Source organism: Oryzias latipes, chromosome 11, assembly GCF_002234675.1.
Source record: "Oryzias latipes chromosome 11, ASM223467v1".
NCBI lineage: Eukaryota > Metazoa > Chordata > Actinopteri > Beloniformes > Adrianichthyidae > Oryzias > Oryzias latipes.
In genome coordinates this window covers 25,778,656-25,801,163 of record NC_019869.2, presented here as the reverse complement: position 1 = coordinate 25,801,163, position 22,508 = coordinate 25,778,656, and the positions used below count along the sequence as shown (strand labels likewise).

Sequence of the window (22,508 nt, the reverse complement as noted above, 5' to 3'; positions counted from 1 at the left end):
TTATTTTTCATACCCATTCACTTAGAGGTAGTGGTCTAGAAGGACGAATGGTACGAAAACAAAAGCCCACAACATGTGGTTGCTTAGCAACAGAAATGAGCCAACTGGAGTCTGCAGGTCTCCGTCGGTTCCCACCGGGACGGTCTGGCCCACTCGCTTTGATCAGGCCTAGAACTCCTTGGTCTGCTTTCACACTGCACTTATGAGAGCAAACCAAAAACTGAAGACGATCATCGTTAAAACTCCGCCCATCGCAGACTCAGACGTCCGTCAGTTAGAAACCTCAGGAGAAGACTCCCTTCCGGGACCAGCAGGAGGAGTTTGGATTGAACATGTAATGAAAGGACAAACTGTGGTGTGATGCTGGCCACAAACAGCATTTCTGACGCCCGAGGAACATCAGGAGGAATTTCAGGGTTTTCATGGAAGATTCTGCGGATCTTCACACATTTGCATATTTTCACTCATCTAAGCCTGAAATCCTCCTTTTACCTCCAAATTCATCCAGTTTTAGTGTTGAGGAGGGATCCTGACTCGACGTCAGCTGTGATTGGTCTGCAGGATTGTTTCAGGACAGCACAGTGACCATCGATCAGCTGATTTCTGTGCCTCAGAAACGAATGAAGCTGCATGGAAACAACACAAATGTCTTTATACCTGTATGCTATGCCCCCCCACCCCCGTTATGTTGTAAATGTGAGGAAGACAGGATGTTTCCTACCTTTCTTTTGTTTTGTAAACTCTTCTGAATGAAGGATGCTCTGCCTCTCTCTCAGGTGAAAGCTGCAGGTTAGGAATTCAAATCTCGTGCATGTCCTCCAAAAGAGCGTCTGCACAGCTTCAGCTGTACTAGAAGTCTTCCAGACCTACCATGTGATGAGGAGAACCCTGCTGTGCTGCATCAGAAAATACTCTGACCAAATAAATGAAAAAAGGGGCTGCAAACCAGCCACAAGGTGACAGCTAAAACTACTGAAAGGTGATGGCGTTTAGCTGAGGTAAGAAGGAAGGGGTGGAGAAAGTTAGGATCAAACATCATCTGATACGCAGCGCCTCTGACTCCGGGGGGGGTATTCCAGAAAGCAAGTTTAAACTACCCTGACTAACCCTGAACTCTCACTTAAGTCCGCCTAAACTTGTTTATGTTACGGGGGTAATGGGAAGTACCCAGGCGCAGAGAGGAGAGGAGGCAGGAGGATGCAGGGAATAGGGTTTAATAACATAAACTAAGGACAAAAACAAAACCACTGCATACGGCAGGCTAGAATCTCGAAACACTACAAAAGCACTCAGCTCGAAAAACCGGGGAAGAATACAATATGGACCAGCACAGGAGGAAGGGAAAGACAGCACTTAAATACATACAAGGCAACAAGACACAGGTGGAAACACTCAGGACTGATGGGGCAAGGTAAAACTCAAAACAACAACAAAACAGGAAATACTACAAAATAAAACAGGAAACCAAGGAAACAAAACACAAAGAAACCGTTACAGTTTACTCTGCGTATGTCTGTTATGAGTTTGCTTATTAAACCCTGAGTTAATGAGCGTGCATGGCGAGGACAACAAGGCATTTTCAACGGATCGCCGATTCCTGGAGTCACCATGGAAACGCGTGGAGAAAAAAGAGCTTTTACTTTAGTGAGACGGAGTTCTTTGTTTTTATTTCAAAACTGTTTTTATTAGATTTTAGAACAGCAGTATTAAAGACAAGATAAAAACAAGGAATACACCCCCCCCCCTTTATTACACCCATTGGAACGACAAAAAAAAAGGAAGAACCCCAAACAGAAAGGCGATACACATCCCGTCACTAAACCTAATATACACAAAGACTAATAATAATAGTAATAAATAACCAAAATTAAGAAAATAAAATGGCAGAACAACATATGTGATCTATCAAAAGCAACTCTGCAGGGATCACGAATAGGAGATGTGTAAAGCAATAGAACACACAAAAAACAAAACACAAAATGGTCTTCATAAACAGAGAACAAAAAGTTCAGGTCAGTGATATTTTAAAGTGACAATGAGTGAGCGCAAAGAAAACAATAGAAATAACTAAAAGTACATTTTTGGGGGGAAAATGAGAGCCAGCTAGGTGGGTATGTTAGAGTTGTTGGTTTTAATAACGGCGATTATACGCCCATCGTAACAGTAATACCTCTGCATCGGCAACAGAAAGAGTTTCTGCTTGGAGAAAAATAACGGACAAAGTAAGTGCACGAGTTTCTGATCTTATTTCCAATTACATTGTGACGCAAAGTCTGGAACAGATTGGAACATTATTCTGGAAGAGATCCCAGGGGGATATTCCAGAAAGCAGGTTATGCTAGCTCCCACGGTAAGTTTGAGGCTAAAGAAGTTGATAACCTCAGTTTTCGGTTCCAGAAATGGAGGTATGTTTCAGGGTAGGTCAAGTTGCCATAGCAACTCATGCTCTGAACATAACCTGGTCGGGAGCAGGTTTAGTTGAAGGTTAGTTTGTTTTCAGAGAGGGGAAGCAGCATGGCGTGTCCATTTGAAGATGATTTAGTGGATGAAGAAGCTCAGATAATACTTTTTCCACCATGAGAGGGTGATAAGACCACGTATGGATGTTGGAAAGATAAACTTTTTACTTTGATCTAACTTCATTATTTGCTTCAGTTAAGATAAATCTTTTTTTTTTGTTCAGTCAATTTAAAAAGAACACGTAGTTATCAGACATTTATTTTACTTTCATTTAAATTAATTCAATTTTCTTCACCTCTGCGAACGGACAAGCATCCACTAACTGTCCACATTTTTTAATTCCGCCCTTGATATTCCAACTGAGTCAGGTGTAAATTAAGATTTTGTTTTTTTTATATGTTTTAAAAAAATTTGTGTGCAAGAAAATAGAACAAAAAAATTGAAAAAGATTTAAAAAATAAAGGTATTTAATAAAAACAAAAATAGCGTGCTATAGTGGCAACGTTTCGACCTGTTGTGCACGTAAAGCCCACAGAGACTCTGAAGATCTCCTTCGCCATCCCGTCTGAAAACATCCTTCAGTTCCTGGCAGAGCCTAATGGCAGGCAGGCCAAAGGTTTGTCTGGTCAGCCGCAGCCTTCTGTCAGCTGGAAAACAGGCACAAACCTGCAGCAGGAGCCCAACAGAAAAAAGAAAGGAATCTACTGTAGTAGTTATATGGGTTAAACATAGAAAATCAGCTGCAGCTCAGAGAATTCCTATAAAGAGCAGTTTCTAAAACAGTTGCGGTGAGTTTAGACCAAAATGCAGGGACTTCAGTTGTCTCACTCACACACAGAAGACCCTCCAACAAACACAGAAATGATTATTAGCATTTAGCTTTGATATTAGCATCTAGAAAAACAAAACAAGTTCCCATTAAGTTCATCTAACCCATTGTGCTTTCCGGTGACGTTTACGGCGTGAACTGACAGCTGTCTGCCATTTTTTATTGTTCTTGCCTTGGCTATTTAAATTTAATAAATTACGTGTATAATTGTGTTCTGTAATAAATAAACAGAAATTGAAAGGAATAAACTAAAGAATTCATAGTAGTAGGTTTTTTATTTTTTCTTAACTTGTCCTGTCCAACAGCTGGGCAGACAGATGAGATCTGAGGGCCTCTTGTGTTGGACATATTTTACTTTAACAAGAGGGGTTATTCATTTTCAGACAAACCAGAGGTATGTCTGAATAAACCCCTTTCGTAATTGAGGCCAAAATTTATTCATTTTGATCATATTTGAAAATGTTTTGTGTTGGACACGACGGAAAAGGAAAGAAGGGAAGAAGAGGGAGGGATGTTAGGGGGGGGGGGGGGGGGGTAGGAGGGTGATTATAGAGGGGGGGGGGGGGAAAACCATGAAGCAGCATAAAGCAACAAGTTTCTGGATGGTTATAATCATTACAGTGAGGTTCAGATGTTATACATGTCCATAAGGGCGGGGCCTGTCCACACACACACTCACATGTTATAAACACACCTGCTAGCTCCACAAAAGTCCACATGTCAACATGTACACAAAACAGATAGTGTTCACACGCATACTTATCACGTTAAGTGTTTGTGCTAAGGTGAGCTAAAACCTGTGCCTAAGTGAGTGTTCATGTTCCTTTAGTAGGCTTTGCTTCTTGGATAAGAGGTGAAATATCTTCTAACTTTAAAAACCAAGTCCAGAAGACGGCCCCTAAAGCTACTACTGTGATGGAATCAACCTGGAGGAATGAGAGTCTTCATAGACAAACTAAAGAATTATTTATTGTTATAAAGAAAAAGAAGAAAATGTGTTTTTGATTAAAAAAAGCAAAAAATCTGAAGTGGCTCAGTCGCGAACTGTAACAGGTCTTCTTCAGACAATAAGTCACTACGGAAAAGGTTTGATGTCTCTGAGAGCTGTTCTGACGAAAGACAAAGTGGGAATGAGTTCTCCCCCCTCCCTGGTTTTATACTCTCCTGCTGAAGCTCCGCCCCTCCCCATTTTAACCAGCATATTCTGTTTTCCTTATTATATGAAACATTTTTTTAATAAATGCTTATTTATTATCTATTGCTGTGTTATGATTTTCAATTTTGTCTTGTATTTAATAAGAAGCCCCGTGACCCCGAAAGGAATAAACAGATTAGAAAATGAGTGAATTTGATAAGAAATTATATTTTGAACTTTAACTCAAATGAATGTCTATTGCATTTATTACATATTAAAATAATTTAAAATAATCCTTAATTTCTCCTTTATAAATTATACTCTATGAATTAACTTTCTCTGTTAAAGTTTAATAATGAATTTTTTTTTTTTAATTTAACTAGTTTTTTCAAATTGAATACACAGTACAGACCAAAAGTTTGGAAACACCTTCTCATTCAAAGAGTTTTCTATATTTTCATGACTTTGCAAATTGTAGATTCACACTGAAGGCATCAAAACTATGAATTATCACATGTGGAATTAAATACATAACAAAGGTGTGAAACAACTGAAAATAATTCATATTGCAGGTTTTTCATAGTAGCCACCTTTTGCTTTGATTACTGCTTTGCACACTCTTGGCATTATCTGGATGAGCTTCTAGAGGTAGTCACCTGAAATGGTCTTCCAACAGTCTAGAAGGAGTTCCCAGAATGCTTAGCACTTGTTGGCCCTTTGGCCTTCACAGGGGTCATGACCCCTGCATGTCCACATCCTTGTTCCTGATCCTTCCACTGGGGGATTTTTTTTGTCGCTGTTTTTCAGACATTTCTCCTTGATCCTTATTTCTATTATGATATTTTCTTCTTTATTTCCTTTTGATGTCAGACATTACTTAGTGTAGGCTGAGATACACATCAGTTGAAATATATATCAGTCCTTAACCTTTTTTTCAAGGTTTTCTTTTAAAGTGAGCATAGGTTTCACCAATAAAGTCTCTGTCCTTGTTGTTATTAACCACTTCAAGGTTCTTGTTTGACACTTTTATTATCAAGTCACCACAGCAAAGTCTGAGCTCTAGTGCACAGATAGATGAAGCTTACTAGAACCCATTAGAACATCCTGCTGCGCTGGACTCGCTTCCTTCCATGACCTGCTTGTCTGAAGCACGGTGTTCGGGATGGAGGGAGTCAATGGCGTCCACACTGGCGGCGTCCTGAAGGCTGATACCCTCATCACAGCCTTCAACGTCTTCGGGGTCCACAGATCCGTCTTGTTCTTTTTCTTCTTCAGCTTCAAAGGATTGCTCCTTCTCAACTGCAAGAAGAAAAACACGCCATTTAATATTTTAAATAAAACAGTTATTTTAAACACAAACGTTTCCTGTTCATTCACAATAAGTGTTTTTGTCTGTAAGCCGTAAGGTTGTTCATTCTTTGGCATTTTTTCCTGATGTAGTATTTATTCCCTGGGGGCAAAGTTGGTGGACTGGCCCAGCGCATACTCAAGAGCTCCTCCTCATCATGGCTGGTGTACGACCGAGGGAGCGGCATCGGTGCTGTGAAGCCTGGCTTGAACAAGTACTCCCTGTAAAACAGAAGGTCTGACTGCTCTTTGAGTATCTGTATGCGTCTCGCATCCACGCAGGAAGACTGGCACTCTTTCCCACCAACAACTCGCAGAGACTCCATACGGCATTTCCACTGGACCGCAAACAATATGAGGCATACCTGTAACCATGGCGTTGAAAGTTAGACGAGCAGACCACGAGAAAGTAGCCTCAGCCTGTTTTGGATTGTTAAAACCATGCATCTGCTTCAGAGCAGCAAACCTGCCTGTTTTTCTGGGCTAATTTTATTTTTTAGGCTAAATAAAACTCTTCTTTTTTATTGTTTAATTTTGTGAAGTCATGGAGCAGATAAATACTACACACCTGAAATGGCGTGATGCCACACGTTTGAGCTGTAAGCCTGGAGAACGACTGAGGCAGTGGCAGACCTGGGAAAACCCGGTGCTGTGAGTTTTCCTCTTTTATATCACAACCACCAGGGGGCGCACTTTCCAAAATCAGCTGGCAAAGAGATCCAGAGCTGCAGAGGCTGATTTTTTTTAAAGATCTTTTTTAATCACGATGATCCGATACAAAACATTGCAATACAATAACAGAGAAACCAGCCGGGGGGTTATTATGATTACATCTTACACAGAGATATTGAAACTGACGCACAGGTCGAGTGTTTCTTACTGTCAGAATGTTTTATTGTTTGACCTCATTGACAAAGATAGAAAAGTGAGGAGTATGACCTGTAAATTTGGATTTCTGAATGTGCCATTTGCATAAAATATGAGATTAACTATTTGTAATTGTTCTTCTTATGAGATGGACAGTAAGTCTGAGTCTAAATGACAAACTTTAGTCCAGAGTTTAGTGGAAAATAAAAGTACAGCCTCTTCAGGAAGTTCTTGACCAGAAGAGCAGCTCACACCAATGTCTTCTTTGAATCTTTGTGGTAGGGGTACAAGTCATGAATTCATTTAAAGGAGACTTCTTTCACTTTATTGGTTAACAGATATTTTGCTGGCAGATTTTTTTCAACTTTAATTGGTAAACTAGATTATTCCAATAAGGAACTACACAGAGAACAACATCCTTATGAAAATGTGAAGGAATACGGCGATTTGTGTGGCACGCAGAGGAAAAACACATTTGAACAATTTCTATTTTGGTTCAGTCAATTGGTAATGAAGTTTGAATCTGCAATGATGAGCTTTTGAATGACACATTTAGGGATTGCTATTAGGACAGTTTGAGGTATTTTGATGCTGTATTCAGGAGGTGACAACAGAAATAGGCTTGAAACAGTGGATGAACCAGAAGGCTCCAACACATTTCATGTCCATTCGCCATGTGTGTGTGGTTGTATCAGCATCATGTGTGTGTGTGGTTGTGTCAGCACCATGTGTGTGTGTGTGGTTGTGTCAGCACCATGTGTGTGTGTGGTTGTGTCAGCACCATGTGTGTGTGTGTGGTTGTGTCAGCACCATGTGTGTGTGGTTGTATCAGCATCATGTGTGTGTGTGGTTGTGTCAGCACCATGTGTGTGTGTGTGGTTGTGTCAGCACCATGTGTGTGTGTGGTTGTGTCAGCACCATGTGTGTGTGGTTGTGTCAGCACCATGTGTGTGTGGTTGTGTCAGCACCATGTGTGTGTGTGGTTGTGTCAGCACCATGTGTGTGTGTGGTTGTGTCAGCACCATGTGTGTGTGTGGTTGTGTCAGCATCATGTGTGTGTGGTTGTGTCAGCACCACGAGTGTGTGGTTGTGTCAGCACATGCACCTGTGTCAGGAATGAAGCCTTTAGTTCAGGTCCCGGATGTGTTTTCAGGTATTCCCTGTATTCTGTGGAGGAGTGTGTGTTGGGTTGTTGTTTGGATGAGAGTTTCTGTTTTCAGTACAAAGTTAGCTCATGCAGAATATGAACATGAAGCCCATTATAACCCTGAAAGGGATTTGGTGGATTCTCACCATGACAGGATCATGTCAATGGCTGTGATTGTTTTATATCTGTGACATTTTCAATGATCCACTCGGACGAAAATTGTGTTTTTGGCAAAAAAAAAGAAATAAGATATCAGTTTTTGTCCAAACTCCCACAAAAATGTCGGTAGTTCAAGTCCCAGGCTTGGCTGTATTGATGTCGTTAGAAAACTAACGGCTGCAAAGCAAATGTGTTCATTTCTGCATCAAAGTCTGCTGGGATCGTGAAACACAGAGTCGTGATTAGGATCCCAAGAGCCGGCGCTCCGTCAGAGCTCGGGCTCCAGCCGGGGCAGCACCGGCAGGATCAGGTTCCCGAACGAGGAGTCCTGCGTGATGAAGAAGCCCGACGAGTGTCCGTGCGCGTGCTGCAGCGCGGCCTTCTGCTGCGCGGCGATGTGCTGCTGCTCCGCGCTGTCCCGCGCCTCCTTCAGGCTGGGCCTGGACGAGGCCAGCGGGATGGTGGCCCCGGGGCTGTTCATGGACTGGCTCTGCAGCAGGCGCCTCTTCTCCTTGTCCAGCTCCGCGAGGATGGCCACCCGGGTTTTGTTCTGGAAGCCCGGAACTGGCGGGTTAGCAGGAGTAGCCATTAGCACAGAAAAGAAAGCGGCTAATTTTCTGCTCTTCAAAGTCCCCAAAACAAACATAAAGCGGTTTCTTTCTTCCTTTAATGAACCCCTCGTGCTCTTGAAGGAGTTTGTCAAAAAAAAAAAACAGGTGCTGCACAAGCAGAAATATGTATATTTATATATTTTTTGTTTAAATCCGGAGACTTTTTCTTCAAAATGTGACTGTTATTTTGTTCCCGTTAGCTTAGAAACCCGGAGGCACTTCCGATCTGTACATTGAGCTTTCAAAATAAAAGCACAAGTAGAAAGAAACACATGGAGGAATTATAATTACAGAATGGAGAGGTAATAGACGTTAACACGTTTCGTGCAAAAAGGGATACAGATCGAAAATATTTAGATAAATGCTACAATACTGGCACAATCCGAATATTATGGCAGACAGTATACCATAATTTAGATGACCGGAAGTGTGCTTCTCAAGTCACAGTTATCATGCAACTGTTGAGGTTGGTGGAACCACAGGGCACAGATTCAGATCTATCCATCCGTACAGTTTAGATCCAGATTCCAGCTGAGACATGGAAAACAAAGACGTTCATGGATCTGTGTGTCTGACAGTGGATGATCAGAATGGAGCAGAGCAGAGAGCTTGAGGTCTGCCCATTCTTGTTTGAATGAAGAAATACTCAAAGATGCAGTTTTTATTGTAATTTTCTTAATTAGTACATCCATGCCCCCATACTTTTGACTTTACATTTTTACTTAAAGAATTAAATTTTTTTCTCCAAATAAAATCAAACATTGCATTGCTCAATGCGCTCCGCATTATGTTCTTCAGTCAACTTTTCCAAGAACCTGGGTTTATTTATAATTACTCAGAATTTAATATGCAGTATATTATACCAATAACCCACAAAGAATGGGCTGAAGTTTGATGCCACACCGTCTGGGCTTTGCTATTATTCAGGGTTATGTTTTTATAGCGCCTTGACCCTTGATCCCCCTCTGGGTAGTTTCTGTTTCCTTCTACTAAACATTTGAACTCAAGAATCGGAGCTTTGTTCCAAGATCCTTTGGTTTTCTCTTTACCACAAATAATTCTTAATGTCAAAGAAATCTCATTTAAACTATTAAACAGATTTTATCCAGCAAAAAAATAACTGATCTAAATTTAAAGTTGACTTAAACACCAGTTGTCCTTTCTGAAGAAGCAACCTGAAACATGCTGTCATTTGTTCTGTTCTTGTGAATTCACTTAAGAATTATGGGAAAACATCCAGAAATTCATCACTGACTTGATTTTTGCTGATTTTCAATTTAAAAACATAATATTTGGTTGTCATACTTTCGAACACAAAGATTGTGATTTCTCTCTTTTTTAATAAATATGTTATTATTCATGGCTAAATTTAATATTCACAAAAGTTAATTTGCTAATAAAAAACCTGAATTCTTCTTACTGAAACGGGAATTGCAGCAATATTTAAAAATTAATTTCTCCTTAAAGGAATACAAAGTCTTAAAAACCGATTAACACCTGTGATTCTTTTGGATTAGTTACATAAGTTAATTCTCGCTCTTTTGTTTATTTTTTATTTTATTTTCCCTCAGTGAATGTTTTATTTGGTTATTCTGTATTACCAGTCTGTTTACAAAATGTACATTACTTATACTTTTGTTCTTAATAATTAATCATTTCAAAAGTTTAAAACAATGGTGATTGGTATTTAGAACTGTGTTATGTTCTTGTAATATAATGTTATATTTTTTTAAAGTTATTCTGTAAATGTTTAATAAAAAAAAGAAAACTGGAACTTTGAGTTTCCCTGTTTGATAAGTGACATGTTCTCATGTTAATTTTTGTTTGGTATTTACGGAGCCCGTGTCCTGACATTAAGATATAAAAATATATCTTGTTCCCACAGGTTATTATGTCGTTCGCACAAAATACTATTCCGTTCCCTCAAAATACTATTCCGTTCCTCGAAATGATTAACTCGTGCGAACGCAATAATTAATCCGTTCGAACGCAGTAATTATTGTCAAGTGCTCCAGAATTGTTTGCATCCCCTGCACTTGAAAGGGATTCTACCTTGCTTTTCAGAAAGATGAAGCAGGATTCCACTCAGATTGTTTCTTTTCCTCTCTTTTATTTTTGAAGTCATGTGAACAACCAGGTCAAAAACCTTCAAACACAAGTGAAATCTGGTGATTACCATAACAATTATCACAATTAATACAATTTTCAAAGCATAAATATAAAGAACAGATTATTCAAGTCAAACAATTTCTGCATTACTACAGCCAAAATAAATGTCTGACTCTTACCAGCTGTATCTTCACAGGCAAGATGTTTTCTTTCAGAACAATACAAAGCTTCTGCTTTTCTCTCTGGTCAAATGTTTCTGAGCACTTTTATATGCTCCCACTGACAACAATCAGCTGCTTTGCTTGTTATCTCAATTGTTCCCACCTGGTGTGATTAGCGCCAGTGGAGCAGATCAGCAAAACCAAACAGGTCCCTGAGTTTACCGCAACAATTATTCACGTCATAAGTCATTCACACGGATATGCTCTCTGTATGCCAGCAAAACTAAGCCGCTTTCAGTGGTAACTTCCGTGTCTCTGTGACCCATATTCGTTCAAAAAAGGAACATGAAAAACAAAAATGATCACTTTATTACTGTCTTAATGAATATAAGAAAAATATCAAAAGATTTATGATAACTAGGCTGCTTTGTCATACGATAGCTCCTGCTAGGCTACTACTAGCTCCGCCGCAGAGCTCTTTGATGTATCCCGGCATTATGGCAACTGGCTGGTCTGTTGTCAGACAACTGATATTGTAGTTTAGGGTCGAATAGGAATAATAATATTCAGGACTTGTCTTTTATTAACTTTAGCAGTCAGTTGCTTTACATTCGAAGGCTATTATTAGGCTACATGCTAACTGACTAGCCGATAATATCCTGTTATTAATTTACGTCATAGATTTACAGCAGATACCTTCACATTTCTGTCTGTGTGTGTCTCACCAATGATTGGCAGAAAATAAATCGAGACAATCGAGACTAACCCTTTTTAAAATAAATAAATCTGTTCTCTAAACATCCTGCGTGTCTTCAATGCAATGTAATGAGACACACACAGACAGAAATGTGAAGGTATCTGCTGTAAATCTATGACGTAAATTAATAACAGGATAAATGATCGGCTAGTCAGTTAGCATGTATCCTTATAGCCTTCGAATGTAAAGCTACTGACTGCTAAAGTTAATAAAAGACAAGTCCTGAATATTATTATTCCTATTCGACCCTAAACTACAATATCAGTTGTCTGACAACAGACCAGCCAGTTGCCCAAATCCCGGCATATATCAAAGAGCTCTGCGGCGGAGCTAGTAGTAGCCTAGCAGGAGCTATCGTATGACAAAGCAGCCTAGTTATCATAAGTCTTTTGATATTTTTCTTATATTCATTGAGACAGTAATAAAGTGATCATTTTTGTTTTTCATGTTCCTTTTTTGAACAAATATGGGTCACAGAGACACGGAAGTTACCGCTGAAAGCGGCTTAGTTTTGCCGGCGTACAGAGAGCATATCCGCGTGTATGACTTATGACGTGAATAATTATTGCGTTCGAACGGATTAATTATTGCGTTCGAACGACATAATTATTGCCTTCGAACGAGTTAATCATTTCGAGGGAACGGAATAGTATCTTGTGGGAATGGAATAGTATTTCGTGCGAACGAGATAATGATCTGTGGGAAGAAGATATTAATCTGTGGGAACAAGATATATTTTTATATCTTAATGTCAGGACACGGGCTCCGTAGTTATTCTCTGTTTACCATTTGTTAACTTATCACGTACACTTATTTACATGACATTTGTCATGTAGTTATTGTGTGTAGAAAATGTTCGGGTCTTTGCTCTGGTTTGGATGCACTTTCCACATGTTTTGTAAATTTGTTTATTACCAATAAAGTTTTTTTCTTCTTGAATGTGCTCTACACTCGGCTGCTTTTCCTGGAAGGTTAATAGCGGGTCGATTGTCGATCGAGCAGCGGGGGCAGTCGCTGATGCAACTCGCTGACAGCTTTTTTCAGCCGGCTTGTCACACCCACGGTTCCCAGTCACAAGGCCGGTTTTAAGGTAAAGTTCCGTGTTTACCCAGAGGTAGCTGTATTTCCGGGATAAGTACGTCACATAACTGATTTAAATGAGCTGATCGAAAGAGACCGGCTCAGTGACGTTAGCCGCACATGGTTCTGTTGCTAACTTTGGTCAAACTGCAGGCTGTTTTCACCTTTCAGGTACCGCGTAGTTGCTTCATCGCGCCTTAAAAGCTCCTTAAACTTCGCCGGGTGTCTCTGTTCCGTTTTTCCAGTCGCATTAGCCTATTAGCCGGCGTCATGGCAGACCAGCTGAGTCCAGAGGAGAAGTTCCAGCTCATCACCAGGAACCTGCAGGTGCTGACGTGTTTGTTCAGCAGAGGGAGGCCACAGCCTCCACGGAGCTCAGCCTCAGCATCCTCTGGCTGTTCGTTTTTCAGGAGGTTCTGGGGGAGGAGAAGGTGAAGCAGATTCTTCAGGAGAGGGAGCTGAAGGTGTACTGGGGGACGGCGACCACCGGCAAGCCTCACGTGGCTTACTTTGTCCCCATGTCCAAGATAGCAGATTTCCTCAGAGCTGGCTGTGAGGTGGATGTCGTTCAGCATGTTTACTCCAGGCAGTTCCTGTTAAACCAGTTGGACAGGATCTGAACTTTAATCTCGTTATTGTAGGTCACAATTCTGTTTGCAGACCTTCATGCTTATCTAGACAACATGAAGGCTCCCTGGGAGCTGCTGGAGCTCAGGGTCAAGTACTATGAACAGGTCATCAAAGCCATGTTGGAGAGCATCGGTGTTCCTCTGGAGAAGCTGCACTTTATCAAAGGAACGGACTTCCAGCTCAGCCGGTAATCCAAACGTTCAGTCTGCACTTTGGCATTTTCAATCTGTGTAAAGTGACGTAATCTGGAAGCGTGTTTGTTCCTGGCTTTCTAGAGAATACACTCTGGACGTGTACCGCCTGTCCTCCATGGTGACGGAGCATGATGCCAAGAAGGCTGGAGCTGAGGTGGTCAAACAAGTGGAGCATCCTCTGCTGAGCGGCCTGCTGTACCCAGGACTGCAGGTCACATCACTCTCTAGAAGTCCTGCTGTGTTCGTGTTTGAGGCCATCAGAGTCCAAAAGTCTGATTCTGTTCTCAGGCTTTGGATGAGGAGTATCTGAAAGTGGACGCCCAGTTTGGAGGAGTTGACCAGAGGAAGATTTTCACTCTGGCAGAGAAGGTACATATTAGTGCATGAAGGTACATGTTAGTGCATGAAGGTACATGTTAATGCATGCCTTTACTGTGAATGAAATATTTGGCAAGAATCACTTGCCGAACTTCCCCGTTCGGACCCTCAGAGCCTCCAGAGCGGGTCAATAATAGAACCAGTCTCTGTTCTTTTGGAGGAAAACCTTTTTTTTTTTTAAATTACTGTTCTGAGTAACACAAACTGAATGCACACTGACACACTCACTTAGCTGAGTGTCTGCCCCTCCTTTTGCCAACGCTAGAGCGCGGCACCACACACATTTCAGCACACACACATTGGCTTGCGCTGAGTGCCTGCCTCTCCTTTTGCGAAGTGAGGACTTCTTTCCTCATTCCCATGTCTGGCTCTGTAATGCCCCAGCATTGGGGAAGTGATTTTAAGTTTGACAGTTCTGCAGAACAAATGCCACATTTAACCTCCAAATCATAAATGATTCATTTCAAATAAGAGTCAGTTTAAACTGGAATTGCATTATGCTAGATCAAGCGGTAACCGAGAGGATATGGAGAAACAATAACACTGTTAAAACTATTAAATCATTCCACGAACCTCATTAAAACATCACATTCAACGCCTTAAGTAAAGATTCAGTAAAATAAAACATCAAACACAGGTGGGCGGGGAGAACGGGGGCGAGCGTGAGAATCATTAAGCAGCTTGAAGCTGGACGCGCAGCTGTACCCTGTTAAACTCACCGCTGGACTGATTTAGCACTCAGATGGCTGAGACTCATGCTAAAACTAACTAAAACCTGCCAAATTAACGCGAAAACCGCCCAAATCAAAATTTATCCACAAAATCAAACCCACCCAATTATGTGGAAAACTGCAGAATCTGGCAACACTGCTGGCAGACGCGCTTCCTTGTTTGGCTCCTCTGTGACACACCAACACAGTGGCTGTATGGGTCACGTGACATCTCCTGAAGTGATACACGCACCGACACGGGTATTGACTTTATGAGCCTGACATGTGAGCCGATGCCAGACCCATCACTAGTCACACCCCCTTGAGAAGATGTAGAAGGTAGCCTCCTCTGCTGCACAGATTGGTGGAGAAAGATGTTGAAACAGATGAACTTTGGATGTGAAGATTATCATTAACATGAATAACTATGAAAACAACATAATAAAAAACAGCTTAAAATTATCTTTCATACAAAAAGTATCTAAAATATATACGTATATATAAAGGGGAAAAAAACACAATCTTTCCAGGAACAACAAAATGTGCTGAGCCAAAATGAAAGGGTGAAGGAGAGCGCTTCGCTTCGTTTTCTCACACGCTGAAGTAAACTGGTATTTCAACGGTATTTCATGGCCACGACGTTGGCCTTTTTCCCGACTATTGGACATGTCACTCTGATCCATCAGGTCGCTGACTTAGATTCTTGTAACGTACAGCCAGACCTTTGCTCACTTGGCCCACCGACATGGCCTCACCTGTTCTGTTAGTAACTCACACAGCATCGCTGAAAAGGTCAAATGATTGGCTAGAACTATACAGCAAAACTGACAGGATGCTAGTGATGTCAGAACGAAAACATCTGTCATGGTTTTAGATGCTACCAGTAGTTCTGTATGAGTCTGCACCAAAACCAACTTGGCACCAAGTTTCAGTACTAGCCTACCAACGAGTAGCTTACTAAATAAAAGGGAAACAGATGTCATTAGAGCCCTAATAACAAACACCACAGTGATATGTTGACCCATCGGTCAACCTCACAGTCATCACTCTGTGGGGTTTTGTGCTGTTTGACACCCAAACCACCTCTACTGATGCTGTCCAGACCATCTCAGTCTGCCTCCCTCTATTCATGCTACTCGCCATAAGTTATTTACATGAGTGCTTGTGATGAAATTTGACATGACTAAAAATGAATGTGAAAAAACACCAGTGATGTATGAAACGCAGTGAGTCCATAATGTGGAAAACACTACATGAGGTGTGTCTGTCACCACAATACAATAGACGGACGATCCCATAAATCTGTGAAGTGAAACAAACTTATGACGACATCCTCTGAGTTTGTCTTTATCACGGTTCACCTGGTTGGCTGGTTTTCTGCAGTGCAACGTTTTTTGTTTACAGCTGTAGACCTGGTCTGCCGTGTCTCCTGTAGAGAACGCGTTCAGTGGACCAGAGCTACATGAACTTTCCATCACGATCAGATCCTTTTCATTCGATAAAACTAGACGTATTTTTCTATGAACGTTTGAGTTTAAACAGGAGAGAAAAGAGTAAAAATCTCCATGTCTAGAAAAGAAAAGTGAACAGTGAGGAGTTTTAAAGCCGTAAAACATCTGGAATCAGACTTCACTTGGATAAACCAGCAGATTTCTTCATCATTAATGGATTCAAAGCAGCAAACACATGTTTTTCCTCCTATTTCATTCAGACTATTGCTGAAATCAGCTCAGAGAAGATTACATAAAGACCTTTGTGTTCCACAGTACCTGCCCTCTCTGGGTTACGTGAAACGCGCTCATCTCATGAACCCGATGGTCCCGGGGCTGACGGGGGCCAAGATGAGTTCATCAGAAGAGGTGAACCTGTGCGTCTTCTGCTTTCAGGAAGGTCAGATCTAGATGGTTGTGTTTGGAGTGTGGACTTGTGTCTGCAGGAGTCAAAGATCGATCTGCTGGACTCCAAAGAGGACGTGAAGAAGAAGCTGAAGAAAGCTTTCTGCGAGCCGGGGAACATCCAGAACAACGGGGTTCTGTCGTTTGTCAAACATGTCCTCTTCCCTCTGCATGGAGGTACAGACGCTGCTCCTCACGCTCCCCCACTGAACTTCCTGCATGAAGAGCTGGATGGTTTTGTTTCAGAGTTCAGCATCAAACGGGATCCTAAGTGGGGCGGAGACAAAACCTACTCCGTGTTTGAAGACGTGGAGAAGGACTTTGCTGAAGAGGTGAGCTTGTTTGTCGTCAGAAGAAGTTTCTCTGCACTCTTGGCTCTGACCGTTGTGGTGTCTCACTTTAGAGGGTTCATCCAGGAGACCTGAAGGCCTCAGTGGAAGCTGCTCTGAATCAGCTGCTGGACCCCATCAGGAAGAAGTTTCAGTCTCCTGAACTTCGCAAACTCACCAACTCTGCTTACCCCGACCCCTCCAAGACCAGTCAGAGCCCCAGTCTGTTGCTTTGATGGAAACCAGGAGATGATTTGGAGTTTGTGACTCGTTGTTGTTGTTGTTTAGAAATGGGAGGAAAAGGAGCCAAAGCAGCAGCAGGAGGAGGAGGAGGAGGAGAAGATGATGAGCTGGCCCCCTCCAGACTGGACATCAGAGTGGGGAAGGTCATCAGTGTGGAGAAGGTCAGGGATGAAAGGAGAAGTCTCCTGAAATGATGCTGTTTGTCTGACTGTACTCTGTTGCATCCTCAGCATCCAGATGCAGACTCTCTGTTCCTGGAGAAGATCGATGTGGGAGAGCCAGAGCCCAGGACCGTCGTCAGCGGGCTGGTGGCCTACGTTTCCCAGAAGGATCTGCAGGACAGGACAGTGGTGCTCCTGTGCAACCTGAAACCTCAGAAGATGCGGGGCATCGAGTCTCAGGCCATGCTGCTGTGCGCCTCAGTGTAAGTCTGTGCTTCTCACTCGTCCGGCCTTCACCTTGCTTCGTTTTTAGGATCCTGTTGATGGTTTTTAGAGAAGGGGAACCCAGGAGGGTGGAGCCTCTCGATCCTCCAGAGGGTTCATCACCGGGGGAACGGGTGTTTGTGGAAGGATACGAGACGGGGAAACCAGACGACAGGCTTAACCCCAAAAAGAAAGTGTGGGAGAAACTACAGGTACGTTCCAGCAGATACCACAGATCTTCTGCTGAAAGAGGCTGAGGTCCTTTAGAGCTCCCAGGACTCTTAATAAGGGTCTAACAATTCATGTTAACAACGATTCAATTCATATCATAGTTTGAGGTTGAAGATCAGAGTCATAGTCGATATTGATTCATTCTGATTGATCCAATCCTCTGACCTAAAGTGGATCCAGATCCTCTTCATCCAAACTTCCAGCAGTCAGACTCAGACAGAAATTCCTGCTACTGAACAGTGAAGTTTTCCAGATTCTTGGATTTCTTCAAGATCATGAAGTGGAAATGAAATCTGTGTCCAAACCAACAAGTAAACTAGAATGAATGTCAAATCCATTCACATGTTAGTTTCCTAAAGTTCACCACTGTTGTTTTTCCACATCCAGAGAATCCAAAGGGAACATTCTTAGAACATTCTAGACACTGGATGGTCACATGACTTCATTCAAAGTCTGTCCACACATTGGACTGGAATGATGGACTGATATCACATGTGTTGTCTGCTGTGATGGACTTGGCCATTTTTATGTTATAGTAAAATAAAACTACCATGTCTCAATCCAAATGGTAGTTTCCAATATTAACATAATCAATTTGTTTAATTTTGAATTGATTTTATAACATTATAGGTAGATTTGATAAAAAATGCCCTCAGAGCATCAATCTGATTGGATCAAAAATAAATCCATTCATTGATGAAGTTGATAACTCTAGTTTAAAATGATGTCGTTGTTGCATCTGCCCTCTTCTACGGAGCCAGTTAACAGGAACAGGGAGAGGATCAACAAACTGGTGTGGAGATTCAGCTCCATTCTGGGATGTCCCCTAGAGTCAGTGATAAGAGGAGGAGGGCCAATCCTCGTCTTCATCATCGTCTGCATGAGCTCCTTCAGTCGTAGGGTAACACCTGGCTGCAGGAAGGAGCGCTTTAGCAGATCCTTCTTCCTGTCTGTCAGATGCTAGACTCTACAACCACCCAGACACTGGACGATAAAACTGAAGGGCTTCCCTAGCCCTACATTTATCCATGCAAGCGGGGAGATGGGGAAGAAATAGTATCTTCATATCGGGACGTTGCCACCGCTCGATGACATCATCAATAGCTGCTGTTCATCTAGCATGTAGCTACCAGCACTCAGAACATTTAACATTGGTTTTAGAACTTTGAAAAGTCTTTATTTACTTTTAAATTTAAACTTCTCGCAGTGTTTAGCGCTCTTGCCTCACAACGAGAAGGTTCAAGTCCCAGTTGGGGGACCTGGACCTGAAGCAGAACATCGATGGGGGACCTTTCTGTGTGGAGTCTGCATGTTCCCCCCATGCATGCGTGGTTTTTCTCCACGGACTCTGGCTTCCTCCCACCGTCCAAAAACATGCTTCATAGGTTCATTGGTGACTGTAGATATACTGTACCTAACTGTGAGTGTGTGATTGTGGCCCTGCAACAGACTGGCCACCTGTCCAAGGTGTCCCCTGCCTTCGCCCACTATTGGCGGGGATAGGCTCCAGCAGCCCCGTGACCCCGAAAGGGATCATATGGTTCAGAAGATGAATGAACCTTCTGTGTTTCAGAAAAAAACACTTTCAGACACCACTAAAGCTTCAAATGCCCCTACAATTGAAGCAGGGGGTGGGGAAGCAATCCAGGTTTGGCCTAACTACTGTTTTTATGTGTTTTTATAGTGTTATTTATTATGGATCTCTTGTTTTTAATAAGGCTATGGTAAAGGGGTAGTTTCCCCTTCGTGGGATCCATTAACGTCTATACTATTCTAAATTGGAAACTGTTCTGATGCAGGTGGACCTGAAGGTCTCAGACCAGTGTGTTGCTCAGTGGAAAGACAAGAAGCTGCTGACCAAACTGGGACAGATCACATGTAAGACACTGAGAGGAGCCAACATCAGCTAAAGCCTGCTCCCCACAAAACTGCTGCTCATCCAGCCACAAATCGCCATGGCATCAAGAAGAAAGTTCACCTTAAAGCTTGTGATTGATCTGACTTCAATCCTAAGTCTCTTGTAGGCTCCTTTCCCGGTTGGCTCCATGACCAGATCTGTGGCAGGAATGCAAGACGGTTGTGTTTGTGGTGAAGTTCCACAAATGTTCAGCAGATCAAAATGTTCCAATTCATCTGTAAAACAAAATAAACTGTCTGAAACTCTGTCTTATTGAATGTGTTGGCGTTGTCATGTCTTCCTGGTGCTGCTGCATCTCCTGTCATTCTGCTCACATGGTAGGTGTGGCCAATGATCTTGATCAACACCTGCCAGGTATTTAAGTCAGAGGAGGCCTCAACCAAAGGAGAGGCATGCAGAGCAGAACAGGAGGAGCAGTGGTTTTGACTTGGAGCTGTGCTGGTTGGTTTGTTTCTCTTTTTATTCCCTCTTGGTCCTCAGCAGTCTTATACTGCTGGGTTTTGCTATTTTAGTTTGGGGTTGGACCTTGGTAGTCCTTATTTGCGGGCTTTGTTTATTTCTTTGTCGACTCAGACGGTCATGGTGGCTGGGTCAGTTGTCTCCCTGACTTATTTTATGTCTGGCCAAGGCTCCAATCCCTCTGTTTTGTATTTTGTTGGGACCAGCACAGCATTTTTTTTTAATTTTTGTTTTACAGGACACAGTTTCTTCCTTCCACTCAATAAACTGTGTTCCTTAACTTATTGGTGTCCATCTTTCATATATTTGGCCCCTTTGTGATTTCCCCTAGACTGGGACAGGTTTGCCTGTTGGGGCCGTAACAGACGTCGCATAAAAAAACACAGAAAATATTCAGTATCCTTATATTTTATTTATAGAAATAATTGTACACAGTCAGAACTCTCCATCCATTACAAAGTCTCACCTGGGATTCAGCTGCAGCAAAGAATTTTGTGCAAACACTTAAGACCTGGATTTGCATGAAAAAAGCTGGAGTCAAAAGTTTTAGAAATTTGATTAAAAACCTCAAAGCAACCACTCCAGTGTGTCCACGTCTGTCGGCACAGTCACAGTGAGAAAAAGGGGTCGGCAACGGAGAGCCAGGCATTAATAAATAGAAACAAATCAGAATCTGACATTTTAAGAGCTACCGTACTTTAACTAATAAAATCTTTTATTTTTATTTTGGTCAAGTATTTACAACTGGTTGCTTTACAAATGCAGCATCCCTTTGTTTTAACAGTGAAAAGCAGGACTGACTGGAGACGTCGTCACAGGCGGATCTAATAGAGCCGCATTTCCCTGTGAGGGTCATTAAGCATGAAGTAACGGGGAAGAACTTGCTTGTCCATGAACTTCAGTTTCAACGACCTTATTTAACCTCTGGGAGGCGATTTCACTTAAGCCAAACATGCAGCCGTTTCACACCACCCTGAGGGCCCTAATAGAAGATAAGCTACACCTTAGAAAAATACTCTTGGGAATCTGAGAGTAATAGTTCTATCCTTTTTGCATAAATGTGTAGAAAGGCCATTACAGGCTAAGGCTTCTGGAAAGAAAACGGCCTGGTGTCTCTCAGTAAGGTGTCCATTTGCTTGGTTGAAGTCCTCTCAGGTTCCTCTTGAGAACCAGGATGCTGCCGTTTCTCTTTCAAAACAGTGTCTCGATCGTGTCCGCCGTCACTCTAGTCGCTGGGGGGAGAAGACAACAGTCAGGGGTGAGACACTGCGGGCATCTGCACCAAAGTTGGATTCTGCTAAAAACCCAAAGTTGTCCTTTCAAGGTAACTATGAACTGCTTTGCTGTTCAAATTCATGCTTCTGCAGACATTACCATTATGCTGTCCTCTCAGGTTTTCCTGCAACCCTGAATCAGCTTTTAGATTCACAAACTCAGCTGCTGGTTGTTGGAACTAAGGTCAATTTTCCCCCCTAACAATGCAAAAACCTGAGTAGTGTGTGATATGAATAGAATTCAGTGAGAGACATCTGCTTTGTGTGCGTCTATTACATCTCCAACACCTTAGTGACAGCCAGCAGAGGGCAGTGGAGATTTCTGGTATTTTGAGATGCTAAAGAGTATGAATCACTGTTAGCTGCCACTCTGGAACTAGGTGAGCTAGCTAGCTAACTGCTAAAAGCATTTTTAGCTCGTTTGTATACAGTTAAAAGAGCTAATAGATCCACTCAGATGAAAATAGTTTTTTGAACATGTTCCTGTGGCATTTTTCTCATGATTGAGGAAAAATATAAAGAAAATCAAGCTCAAATTTGTACTTCTGAATGTTCTTTTTTCAAATCATTGTGAATCAGGAGCAGACAAAAAAAATCAGTTTTGAAAAGATTGTAGTTGTGATGTAGAAACTAAACCCGACAGGCCACAAGCTCCCTGCTTTGCTCCATTCTTATTCATCCACTCACAGACAAATAAATACATCTTCATCTTTGTTTTCCTTGTCTGAGCTGGAATCTGGATCTAAACTGTACGGCTGGATTGCTCCAATATTCCTCGCCATTTTTGTTGCACTGCGAATGTCTGGATCGGTTTATGAGGGGCTGTAAGCCAGCGGGAGTGTGTAAACAGAGAGCTCTCAGGTATGTGTGACGGGGGGGCGGGGTTATGCTGTGCCAATGGTCCTGCCCACAACTCATAGATGAATTTCTAATCAACTCCTGGCACTCTTTAAAAACTGTCTTAGAAAACTATACAGAATTTGTTATTTTGGCTAAAAATTTAAAAAATAATAATTAAAAGACCACTGGAAATGCTTTGACATTAGATCTAAAAGATGATTGGAGTGGGACTTTAATACGTAGAAATGCGAAGAAACTATATCTCGGAAATTTGTGCACCTTAGAAAATCTCTGGGAGTTCCAGGATCAAGCCAGCGCCA

General features: G+C 42.0%; 3 protein-coding genes across 4 annotated transcripts in view; 1 reads left to right on the top strand and 2 right to left on the bottom strand.

The window, feature by feature from the left end:
• Window positions 1–8,074: 8,074 nt before the first annotated feature.
• LOC110015966 (SOSS complex subunit C-like) lies at window positions 8,075–12,853 on the bottom strand. Its single transcript, XM_020707329.1, has 3 exons — window positions 12,838–12,853; window positions 10,844–10,906; window positions 8,075–8,508 (listed from the first exon to the last, which is right to left on the bottom strand). The coding sequence occupies exons 1-3, from the start codon at window positions 12,851–12,853 to the stop codon at window positions 8,213–8,215; spliced, it is 375 nt and encodes a 124-aa protein (XP_020562988.1). The 3' UTR covers window positions 8,075–8,212.
• On the top strand, window positions 12,530–19,872 carry yars (tyrosyl-tRNA synthetase). Of its 2 annotated transcripts, none has more exons than XM_004074403.4 (14): window positions 12,530–12,672; window positions 12,908–12,989; window positions 13,073–13,219; window positions 13,304–13,479; window positions 13,568–13,697; window positions 13,775–13,855; window positions 16,341–16,433; window positions 16,511–16,646; window positions 16,716–16,801; window positions 16,873–17,008; window positions 17,087–17,202; window positions 17,272–17,465; window positions 17,537–17,678; window positions 19,497–19,872. In XM_004074403.4, exons 2-14 carry the CDS (start codon window positions 12,933–12,935, stop codon window positions 19,605–19,607), a joined length of 1,605 nt encoding a protein of 534 aa, XP_004074451.1. In that variant the 5' UTR covers window positions 12,530–12,672; window positions 12,908–12,932; the 3' UTR covers window positions 19,608–19,872. The 2 variants fall into 2 exon arrangements, with proteins under 2 accessions (XP_004074451.1, XP_011479660.1); XM_011481358.3 differs by having other exon boundaries at window positions 12,546–12,672; window positions 12,834–12,989.
• Window positions 19,873–20,466: 594 nt separating this feature from the next.
• Window positions 20,467–22,508, bottom strand: part of LOC105355162 (uncharacterized protein KIAA1522 homolog) — a 53,318-nt gene continuing 51,276 nt past the window's right edge. The window contains exon 10 of the mRNA XM_011481357.3: window positions 20,467–21,306. Coding sequence (XP_011479659.1) covers window positions 21,266–21,306 — 41 coding nt within the window. The 3' untranslated portion in view covers window positions 20,467–21,265. The remainder of the gene's footprint in view (window positions 21,307–22,508) is intronic.